The sequence below is a fragment of the Aulostomus chinensis genome, chromosome 24 (genome assembly GCF_037954235.1).
Source record: "Aulostomus chinensis isolate RoL2024-O1b breed Wild chromosome 24, RoL_Achi_v1.0, whole genome shotgun sequence".
Lineage (NCBI taxonomy): Eukaryota > Metazoa > Chordata > Actinopteri > Syngnathiformes > Aulostomidae > Aulostomus > Aulostomus chinensis.
The window spans coordinates 13372562-13384846 of record NC_141343.1 but is presented as its reverse complement, the minus strand read 5'-3'; the positions used below and the strand labels follow the sequence as shown (position 1 = coordinate 13384846).

The window sequence follows — 12285 nt, the reverse complement described above, 5'->3', positions numbered from 1 at the left end:
ACAACAACAACAACAAAAGAACACCTCATGAAAACTCAGTTTGAGTCCAGGGGGTGTTTCTACCCAAACAGTGTTTGGTTTTTTTTTTTTTCATGGGCATAACTATTTGGGTAATTGGGACAGCAGCTGAATAATGATGCATTATTCATACCGAAAACAACTTTCTCAAAGCTAACAAATCAAAAGCCCGATTAACAAAATTAATCCATCATGCAGCAGAAAATAATATGTTTATTTAAAAAACAAACAAACAAAGGGGTTGGAAATCAGTTTTCTGCTATTGATGAACACCGTCAGCGCATCAATCTGTATATACTATATAATTTAGTCCTACAGATATACAGTTACCTAGAAGAACAAGTGCAGAGGCTGTCTCTTCCGTCCAACGTGTGATTAACCAGCCTCCCAAAGGCAGTGATCATATTGGACAGTTGAGGTGTCGCACAGTGAGTGCCCACGGCTTGTTGTTGTGTCCCACTTTCCTTCCACCCCTCCTCTTTTCCACTGTCTTCCAAATGGTTACTGTAATGTATTTGGACAAGCCCAGTCTCTTTCTCCCTCAGTTTTCTTTTTTCTGAAGGGTGTGGATGGATAGTTAAAAACAGAACATGCCCAACAGAGAGACCTGTGAGTCGCTAACTTGCAGCACACACATGCTGGGCAGCCCTTCAGCCACTAACCGAGAGAGGGGCCCGCAAATTTAGTCTGACATATCTTCCCCTCATCTATCTTTAGCAAGGCTTCGGGCCGTGTCCGTACATGTATCTGCCCACAGCTACCCAGTAAAATGTCATATCAAAAGCTGTGATAGTATGCAAATAAAATAAATGGCAGAGGAGCTCTGTGATAGATTACAGTACAGCAATCGGCTGTGCTAACTCAGGTGACAGCTTTTATCGAATTTCGATTAAACCTGTTTTATCTGTTTTGGAAGTGGTGAATGGTGGACAGCAAGTGCAATCCAAATCTGCATCTTGCTGTGCTGTGTCTCGATGTGACCTGACAGACTAAACTGTGTTTGTTTTTGCTGATAACGGCAAGAAGCCTCCCTCCACCCTCCCCTTTTTTTTTCTTTTTTTTCCTTGATGAGTTATGGCAGCCTGATGTATTTTTGTGTGTGCACACCCACATGCAATAGAACAAAGACTCGATGTTAGATTCGCCCTCTTTGTCTCTTAGTGTGTCCCTCCCTCCAATTTTCCAATCTGTTTATTTCAATAGTGCCGACCAATCTAGCTTTCCTTTCAGATGTGCCCTGTCAGCTCTCTTTTTTCTCCATCCTTTTCTTTCCTTTAAGGAACTTATGGGCGGACAATTGAACAGAGAGATATAGTCAAACAGTCCTGCTTCTTTGTCTCTTTCTTTTTAATCTATTCATGGATTGGATGCCAATTAATAATTCTTTTCACCGTTTAGTCTAAATTAGATGAAAATAGTGCAAAAGGCATCCAAGATGAAATTGCATGCACAGCAGCATCAATGTGGCAGTCAGAGACCACAAAATTTCAATGAAATTCTGAAACTCTGGGCAACGACAGTTCGTCAAAATCCACTCCTAAGATTTCTTCACAAACGCCAACAAAAGGACTCATGGATCCAGAACACAATCCATACCATCTCTGGGAGCTGAGCACTCACCTCCATTATCCTGAAAATAGGTCATCTGAATATGATAAAGATTATCTCCGGAATAAGAAGAAAAGAGATCCTCTTCTTCATCACAAACTTGGTTGAAATTAGTCTGACATATCATCCAGAAATACCGCTAAAACCTATAACGCTATAACTGTCAGTGGCCTGGGAGAGCCTTCAGGATCAGCCATTTGATCCAGAGTGAGTTCAAGAGTTAAATTATGTGTATGTCTTTATAATGCTACCCATCTTTACACCAAAATTCCTCCATTAGTTTCTGAGGTACTCTTCTAATGCACAAACACACATACGCTGATGACCTTCTGCTAATTGTAGGTGAAATTAAGTGTAGGTATTGAATAAGAAAAAACTTTGAGCGATTTGAGGGGACAACCAATGGGAGGGAAGGATACCATTGACTGACAGATGATAAAAATGGGATTATATAAAAAGTTTACCATGGCAACCAGAGCCTGTAATGACCACAGGAGACCAACTGTCAGCAACAACACGAAGAGCGAATCTTTTTCCTCGACTAATATTCAAATACATCGACCGATCGTTTGAGCTCTCCCCGGTACTGAAGCAACTGCGGCTAACAAATATTATATCTGACATTGCTTCAACCAGCCCTTCATTCCTCAAGACAGCGGTCATTCTCCAGCTGCCTTCTCCAAGTCTCATCAACCAGGCTCTGAGAAAGCAATCACTCGGCTCACATCAAGAGACACCAACTGACACTTGGGAAGCACTTGGTATGCATGGCTGTTTATTAAACAATTGATTGAAAGAGAGCAAAGCAGAATCCTCATGACAAGTGCCTAAGTAAATTGAACATTACTGGGACATACCGACTGCTACTGTATGGAAATGTCTGTGAATTCATGTTTCATTTAAAAGCCAAACATTATCTTCCTTTTTTATATGTCCATGCCAGCATTATGTCAGTCCATCTGTCCCATTCTTGTTAAATCTCAAGGAAGAATTAAGGGAATTTCTTCAAATATGGCACAAATGTCCACTAGGCATCAAGGATGAAATGAAAAATTCTCGTTGTCAAAGGTCGTAGTGACCTCACGTGAAAACTATCAGACCCTCTCTTGTGAATGCAATATCTCAGGGACACTTGGAGGGAATTTTTTTTTTTTTTATGTGGAACAAACCTCCACTGGGATTTTGGTGGTCAAAGGTCACTGTAAAAGGCATGACCTTTTACAAGTGTGTAACACCACTGTATGCTATTTGTGTATTTGTTTCATAATCCATCCATCCATTTTCCTCCGCTTATCCTATCAAGGGTCGTGGGGGGTGGGATGGGGGTTGGAGCCTATCCCAGTGGCTTTCGGGTGAGTGGCAGGGTTCCCCCTGGACGGGTCGCCAGTCCATGGCAGGGCAAACACATATAGACAGACAACCATTGGCTCTCCCAGCCACGCCTACGGTCAATTTAGAGTCTGGATTAACCTGGTCCCTCTTGATGTCTTTGGACTGTGGAGGAAGCTGGAGTACCAGAGAGAACCCACGCAGGAACAGGGAGAACATGGAGACTCCACACAGAGCTGGGACTCAAACCCGGAACCTTCTTAATGTGAAGCGACAGTGCTGACCACTGCACCACCATGCCGGGTAAATACCATAATACCATTGTGGATGCCTTGTTTCACATCACCCAAAAATTACAAGGGACATTTCCCACCATTCAATAACATTCACAGACTAAATTATTGATTAATCAATAGATGAGTCAATAATGAAAATAATTAGGTAGTTCCTCCTCTAGTTAGAATGTAGCTCTGACTTCTTCTGTCAAATCAATCGTCCTGCCATTCTATGTTTCATTGTGGCTCGTCTTTCAAAAAAGAACCGTCTAAAATCCATCATTACAGACCACAAACGTTTTTGTCATGAGTCTTTTGCAGGAAAAGCTCCTGTGATCCAGTGTGCTACACAAATGGTTTAATGTGCAGATCTGGACCTGCACCACAAGGATGCAAACCCAAAGTCAGTGAGCAAATCAATACCGAATGACCTGGAAGACGCTGAAGGCAAACTGCGGCTGTGTAAATCAGCCATCCATAAAGGCCAGATGTTCCTGCACTTCCTGAGCACAGGGAGACCTACAGGTTTTCTGAATACCACTGATTCTGAATGAAAGAAATCCACATCAGATGCCTCTGGAGGTTATTGTGCCACCATCTGTACCAGCTGTCATGGGACTGAATATAACAGGGATTGGGAACTCCCAGCTCTCTTCCAGTAACCTAATTTGTATTTGATTGAATAACAGTGGCTGCACGCTGAAGAGATGTTAATCTACCTAGCATTTAAATGTACTATAAGTTCATTGGGTAACATCTGTGCTGGCAACTGTTGCCTCAAAAGTCACCCAAGGGGCTTTTGCCTCAAAAACACAGATCGCATTAGAAAATCCCATTTACTCTGAGCCATGAAGGCTGCTGCAGTTGGCATGAAAAGACAAGAGGTAACCACGGAAATAAAGATAAAAATGTTGTCATGATAAAATGTTTAATAGCAGTCATGTCAATTAATTTCATTGTTTTTTGTTTCATTGTGGACTTGTTACTTTTATTCCTGCCTTTTTGTTTAATTTCCCAGCCACTTGTTTTCATGCACTCGTGTTCAGTTTTATATGTACGCCCCTCAGTCCTATGCGAGACGATGATCATCTAGAGTGTCCCATTGGTGTTTGCTAAGACCTGGATACAGGAAAAATCTGACTTTTGAAGAAACTTTTCCAAGCAGGCAAAACCATGCATTAACAAGTACAGTGTCCATCATTCGTCATTTTGCGAGGTGGTGGATACATTTTTTTTCCAAGTTTCAAAAAGGCTCATTCAACTCCTATATTTTGATCTGTTTGGTTCTGATAACATTTTTAAAGTCTAGAAGAGCCACAACATTTAATTATTTTATCCTCATTCAAGTTCACAGAGTTAAACTGGAAGTTGGAAGGCTCAGCAAAGCCGAGTCTCAAGTGCACTTGCTCTATTTTTCAGCGTGGCCCAGAGAAGATGTACACTAGGATTTTCTTCATAGCTGCAAACCACAAAATGTTTTGCTTTGTGTGCCACTGAGCAACTTTCCATTTAGCTGTCCATTTGCTCGTTCCCTGTCCAGTTCCCCATGCGCACCCATGGAGACTCAATGTGCCCTCCAGCCTTTTCCTCAGGTTTGCTTCCATGGTTTTAACTATTTTAGAATTTCACTGGTACAATTTATACTGTTTCAGTACAGTTAAATAAGCCTAATAAGTCAGAAACCATTTTTACATCACACTCCTTTTCTAGAAATTAATTACTGCATCTTCGTCCCAAACAGATAATTGCTATGTAATTGTACTCAGGTGTATCTTGTAGCAGGCTGTTTCTTATCAACAACCTCATTCCCAGATGAAATATTTTTGCAGTCATCAGACGGCTTGCACACCAGGGAGTTGGACCAGAGTGCAACTGCTGAATTTGTCAGAATAACATCCTTGGGGTGTAAGATTGCTTGGCTGGCTCCAAACCTTTGAAACCACCAATTCCACTGAGTTGTCTGGCATCATGACATGAAATGGCGGTTACCTTAGTCCAAAAATAAGAGATCTGATCTGATCAGTGCCACGAGTGAGACAAATGCAGTATTCAACCTGGCATTTAGTTCGCTTCAATCCACTCCTGGCAAAACCAGTACGATGACATGACTGCCCATGAGTGTCGACATTAAAATGATGTAGATTCAGGCAGTTCCAGTTCCGCCCTACCCCATGGAAATCAGTTAGAGTGGGGACGATGTCAGACAGAAGATGGAGTGTCACAAGCTGACAATTCTGTCTAATATCAGGCAAAAAGAATTGCTCCCCAGCACTCTAAAAAAACTCAAAACTTCTGCCAAACTAGGCCCAATACCTCTCCCCCACCATCAGGACAAGAATGGAGGCCAAGAGGCAGACGACGGAATCAGCTCGCTAGCACACGCCATAAACTTCCCATGCCGCAGAACGAAGCCGGGCTCGTCCAAAAATCCGGCACTTACCAGCCCCCAGAGAGCTAATTTATTAAACAAAAGCCACCCTTGACAATGTTTCTCCACCTGTCATCTCTCCCTTCTCCCTCCCCGCCGAACCCATTCTACTCGTTCTTGTTCACCACACACACTGAAGCATAGAAATCTGGGGTAACGACCTACAGCAGCACATATATATGCAAAAACAGGAACAAAAGCAATCATTGTTGAGTGTAATGTAATTAAGGCCTCTGTGGTGATGTGCATTGGAAGGGTGGATGATTCCAAGCGTCCCATCCCTCGGGCCCCCTGCTTTTATCAAGTTTAAACAGCTTAAATGATTGCAGTTGCCTGTAGCACACAAGCGATGCCAAACCGCCCGTAGGTGGCTAGATGTAGGTAATGGAGTTGTCCAATGGGGATATCCATGAACACACACATATTGACAAATGAGCACGGCTGCATAATGCACCAAGCTGGAAAGAGAAATACAGTAAAAATAAATCTTGTCAAGCTTTTCTCTGGTTTGTTGTTAACGTCTGGCTACTGGCAAGAACTGATAGCGGGAATTTAATTGATCGGCTGCGGCCACACACACATTCAGATTCATCCACCCGAGCCAAGAAGTTGAGTGACTCATTAACATCATGGTAGGAGGATGTAAATCCACTCAAATTAGTGGCTTACGTTTTAGCAAACACGTTAGAATACCCTTTATGTTGCTGGATTGTGGTTTCTGTTTATGTGCAGGATTAGCGCCTGTGCTCGCCATCGACCAGACCACCAATCCAGCTGCAAAAGTGATCTCAGCTTATCAGTCAGATGTAAATCGCACATCCAACGATTACTCACTTGACCTGTATTACCCACTAATACTGATGCTGACACGGTGGTACCTTCTGTCTCATGTTAAGAGCACCTATCTATTCACTCCCCGACCACATGTGCATGTTAAGTGTTAATAATTCATAGTCCTGACGAGAGGGCACACCTCCATCACGGCATCTTACTGATAGACAGGTGTCGAAGATCTCAACAAAAACCAAATTCAAAAACAGAGGCAATTTTTTTCATTTTGGTAAAGAAAAAGATCTGCCCCTTCGGATTTTACGGGGTCTTCCTTGGCCTATACCACAACCTGCCACCAAGTTTGGTGAGAATCAGCCTGATAATTTCTTGCATCATCCTGCTGACTAACTGCACTGATCACATGATTAACTGCGGTCCATTGGTTCCTTTGGACTCAAAGTGGGAAAAGAGTCTTTCATTTAATTATCTTCATCAGTAAGGAACTTCATTCTTTTCAATTTCTTGTTTTTTTTTTTTTAGTATGATGTTCAGCTTCTGTTTCTTTCGTGTGCACTGTCCTTTTTTTTCTCCATTCCTTTTTGAAGCAACCAATATTGCGTCGACAAACCACTCCATTAAATTCCTCCGAGAAAAGAACCCTTCTCCGGCATTCAGACTCACACCAATGTCTTTTTAGACAACACAAGCAAACTTAGCAGAGGTCCGCCGAGCTGAATACAGCAGTGGGAGTGTGTTGTATCTGGGCTTTGATTAAGTGCAATAGTGTCAGTATATTCAGTGGAGCCAACACCATAACCACAGCGCACATAAAACTCTGGAAGCTGTAGATCAAAGCCAAGAGGTCTCTCAGTCGTACAGGCACAATAAAAAAGTGAAGTATTGCTGTTATGAGGGTGTGATTATTGTTGCAGGTAGCTTTGTTCACCCTTCAAGAGTGTAGTGTTACAGACAGTGGCATCATAATGTTACGCGCCACATTAAACTGTTTGTCAGCAACTGCTTCACATTTATTCTGCTTTATTCCCTGCTTGGAGTTGAGAATACAGGGCACATGAGCGGTCAACGTTAAGAACTATTCCCATACTGCAAAAAAAGCTTGCAAGTCAAAAGCTTCTACGGAAATATTCCGGAGCGCAGCGTAAAGGTGCTCTCGGTGCCCGAGAAGCAAAGAGTGTAGAAGAAAATGGTGCTGAAAGGAAAAGAAGGGTTACCAGAGTTTATGGTTTATGCTGTCAGTAGACTGTCCATCCAGCCATCCATCCATTTTCTATACCACTTATCTGTTAAGGGTCATGGGGGGGGGGGGGGGGGGCTTTCCCAGCTGACATTGGGCGAGAGGTGGGGTTCACCCTGGACGGGTCGCCAGTCCATCACAGGGCCACCAGGAGCAATCAGGGGTTCGGTGTTTTGCTCAAGGATACTTGGACATGGTCACCGGGGGAAGTGGGGATGTAGCCAGGTTTGTGGACTCCTGCTTTGACAACTCAAATGTGAGCTTTTGGCATCTTGATTTGTGATTTCTGCCACTAGATGGCAGCACCTGCAGTCACTCAAACCTGAAGCACTTCGTCGTACTTACTCAGGTTTTTTGCAGGTTCAAAGCGCTTTCACTCTGGGTTTGCTTTTCAGATATGAGAGGAAGTTTGCAAGCATATAATTATTATAAATTCCAAAAATGAATTTATGGGCAATCAGAGATGCTATCCATCTTGCATGGTTGAGCCGGTGTGTCAGAACTGGAAAATGGCTTGGCTCCACCCCCTTTCATTTTGATATAGGGAAAACAGCTTTGGCTTAAATATATATATTTTTTTATCACAATCATCTTTGGCAATGCTAAGCCTTAATTCAGACTAAAACTGGTGGCATACCTGGTCACTGACAAAACAACCCTGTACACAAACCTCCACGCGCATCCTAAAAAATAATATACTTTGTTCTTGTGAATGGGGAAACTACACTACTGGCCTTTGATGGTTCGAAGGAAAAAGCCAACCTGGGTGTTCCTTCAACTTGCGTTCTCTCTCCTCGCCAGCAGGAGGCGACTCCATGACCTTCCAACTGAATTGTTACCTCAAAAAAATTTCTGACTAACAAGTTCATGCTGCTTAGAAAAAGACTTCCAACTCATGACTGACACCATGATGTTCATATTGTTAATTATTGGCCAATTCAACAAATAACCTGATTGAAAACTCACTGCCAGCCCGTGTAGAGGCAAAGCCGCGCTCTTCCTCCCCAGCACCGAAATTTTCTCCAGAAAATGAAGATGGCCAAAATAGGACGGTTTGAAAACAGGATGTCAGTGTGGCCACGTCCATGTCTTTGATTCAGTCTGATGGAGGATTCAGCTGTGTGATGTTAGACGAGAGAGTGCACCTTGATGGCTTCATTATTCGGACGAGGCACCGGATAACTATGGCACCTGGCATCACGGAAAACAGCAGTTCATAATTACCACTTTTGTCAGGAACAGCTGAGTGTGTGTGTGTGTGTTTGTGTGTCCTTCCATGAGCAGAGGTGTACTCCCCTCATCATTTTTTTCCCCCTCCACGTGGAGATCGGAGCGTTTAACTCCTGCTGCTGTGACTGGATATTCTGAATGAATGAGTCAGCCACAGGTGGCGAAACAATTTCCGGATTTTCCACCCTTTTGTGCAGGCCGTAATAATCTGAGGTCAATTTGTCCATTTTTTTAGGTCCACGGCATTTAACTTAGCGAGGTTAAGAAAATGACACTTCTATGTCAACAAAACCTGTCTTTTTAATCCTGGCATGCCCTCCGTGTCTCCCTCTCTCTGCTAGCCTACTCTACTTCCCTCGCCTTGTTTACTCCAGTTTTACTCAGCCTATTTTTACCCTCCAGCCCAGAGGGCATATTTAAATACAAATCTGCGACTGGGTGTCTCCCTCACGACCCAACTGTCTTGCACTCGGCTCACACCATGCTCTCGGTACTGAAAGCAATCTGTTGTAGTGTTATTGGAGCTGTCACATGGATTAATGGAACCAAATTTAAGATAATTTTGAGCAGTGCCACCAGGGTAGCAGGATCTTTAAAGGTCACACAGTGTGTTCGTGTGCACAGTTGGAGCTATACTTCCAGCTTGGTAAGGCCATTTTTTTTGGGGGGGGGGGGGGGTTGTTATTGTCCCAGTGTACAATAAACAATTTCATCGTTGTAGCATATTCGCCTTCGCAACAGTAGGTGGCAGAAGTGTGCCTCAAAGGCCCTCAGCCGCTTTTTTTTCTCGCAGAAAACCTTTGGGAGAGGTTCTACGTCCACCTGAACCAGTTTGTTTTTCCTTAACTTAACCTCTCGCTGACCGAAGTAAAAAGAGGCTTCCTGGCACAAACCCTTCAGGGCAAACTTCACCTTTTGTGCATCATACACTAAACAAGTTAGCAAGCAGCATCCTGGTGGAACAGCAGACAATTTAAATTCAAGGTCTATTAAAGCCTGGTGTTTTCGTCGTGGTTTTGACTGTTTGACGACCAGGTTGAACATCGTAACCAGACATACGGAACAAGTCCAGAATGCCGAGGACAATCAGAGGCCAGTGAAAGCGTACAAGCGCAGAAGTAATTTGATCCCCAATCCCCTCATTTAAGTATCTCAGTGCAACTTTAAAAAGCACGACATTTCCAAGCACAGTTGAATTGAGCAAAGGATTAGACTTTTCATTTGGACCACTGTCGTTGTCCCAGTACACCTGACTGGGAAAGAATCGATTCGTTCACAGAAGTATGTCCACCTCCAGAACGGCGAGGGGTGGCACGCCCTCTTACAGCTGGTGGCACACCAAGGAACAACTCCTTGAGCTGAGACTGCACAAAGTTTGTCTCGCTGTCAAGAAAAACCTAGCTGCAACATAGTTTTGCCTACGGGACACACACAGAATGCCAGGCCCACCAAGGGCCGGCTAAAGCGTATAGATGATGGAGTAATTTGATTCCCATAACACAACATCTAATTTCTTAAAATCAGAGTCAGCTGTATTGTAAAAGTCCAGTCTTACTCGGACGAACACAGTAATTCCACATTTTCTAACGACGTGTCAACAACGAGACAGTATTGCTTTCAGAAATGAACCTTATCAGTTGTGGACACCTAAGAGTGACACACTGGCTTGATGTGCTGTCAATACGTGAACTCTGTGCTTCACTTCACCTGAAATACTTTACAACACTTAAGCAAGCTGATGCAAATTTCACCTCTGATTATTCCTCCTGACTTTCTCACCTTGAAGAGAATGTTGTGCAGTTATTTTCCTCCTAAAAGTGTAACAGCCACGTCCTTTACAGGGGTCACAAGTATAATCTCTGGAAGCTTGAGAAGAGTGTTGTGGAGGGGAGTTGGGGTGGGGGTGGTGGGAGACGTCTTACCATCGGGGTTGGAACAGATGAAGACCCGGACACTGCGACCAGTGGGGACATGGTGCGGCGGCAGGGCGAGGATGTTGCCGCTGACTGCTGCCCGGCGCAGCGCCGACTCCCGCGGGCAGGGCTGCCTGCTCCCCGCTCCCGACGGCCACATGGTGGGGGGTGACTTCCAGCGTGGCTGTGCACAGAAACACACGGAAGGAGGGATTGGGCGGAGGGAAGGAGGAGGAGGGAGGGGGTGTTATAGCGCGGCCAGATGCGCACACGCATGGAAGCACATGGACAGATGCTTGCGCGCTGATTCCCTCAATGATCCACACACACACACACTCTCACTCTCTCAAACACACACACACCATTCAAGTTATGAAGACGAATGAATGAGGGTGTTACATTCATGTGGTGGGGGGGGGTATTATAAAAATAGGATATTACGCACAGCCTACTACCGTCATGGTGCATGCGTAATTTGTATACATGTCCTTGGACGCATTCATGAATGTTCATGCCAGTGTGTGTGTGAGGGACAGGCAGACAAAACACAACGAGACGATACACAACTGGAATAGACGAGCAAAGGCAAGCATCCGTAGTATTCCCACCCCAGAGAAGATGCTTGTCGGGGCGAATAACCGCTAAGAAATGTGGTTATTCCACCAGGAGCAGAAGTCGCTGCTTTTTCTCCGGAGTTCCTAAAATCTGTCAGTCAAAAAAACAAAACAAAAAAAACCCCCACAGTTTTTTGTTGTTTTAAGGAAGGAGGGGGGAAAAAAGACAACAAAAAAACCTAAAGGGAGGGGGGGGGGGGGAAAGTTTGGGGGTAGTCCACTTAGTGAGCCGTGCGTGAAATCCACTGGAAACACACAAGCACCGAGGAGGCACCGCATCCACAGCGGGCTGGACTACTAGTGATGCCGGGAGACGGGCACAACAACAGGACACTTCTTGTTGCTCACATTCATTCGCTTCATTTCGAGGCTCCCGTGAATATCCAAGCGTCGAGGGCCGTAAAGAGGCGATAAAAACGCCCATCAGAGTCGCCGTGGCCGAGAGGTGACGCCGGGAGACGGTGGAACGGACGGCCGGAGTGCGCCCCTTGGCATCCTGCTGTCTCTGCGAGCCGACCGAGCTCTGACGGGTGGAAGCCGTGTGAAGGCGTATTAAATAAAAGCGGATCAAGACACCGGGTGGATTTTCAAAATAAAAGATGTTATGGGAAAAAAAACCGCTGTTGAACATTAAAAGTGAAGTACAAAGACTCTTGAGGGATTTATTGCTCCTCACAAACATCCACGTCCCCACTGTAATACATACTGTCGACATTACATCCGTGTACTTACGTTGTCGTCTACCGCCAGACGTCACGCTATTACTTTGAAAGTAAATATTCAATTCCGGTAAGGCTCTTATTTTAATGTCTAACTTTACGGTGGTGTAGTCTCGGGATGCTCC

The 12285-nt window shown here is 44.4% G+C and overlaps 1 protein-coding gene across 4 annotated transcripts in view; it reads right to left on the bottom strand.

Moving 5' to 3' along the window:
* The window catches only part of nwd2 (NACHT and WD repeat domain containing 2), a 75601-nt gene that overhangs the window by 43128 nt on the left and 20188 nt on the right, over positions 1 to 12285 (bottom strand). For 2 of the 4 annotated variants that reach the window (XM_086196903.1, XM_086196902.1), the window contains exons 1-2: positions 11790 to 11922; positions 10837 to 11011 (exon numbers count right to left, since the gene is read on the bottom strand). In XM_086196903.1, the coding sequence (XP_086053029.1) occupies positions 10837 to 11011; positions 11790 to 11804 (190 nt within the window). In that variant the 5' untranslated portion in view covers positions 11805 to 11922. Of the gene's footprint in view, positions 1 to 10836; positions 11012 to 11789; positions 11923 to 12285 lie in introns of those variants that run through there. The other 2 variants (XM_086196904.1, XM_086196905.1) reach the window with 1 other exon arrangement.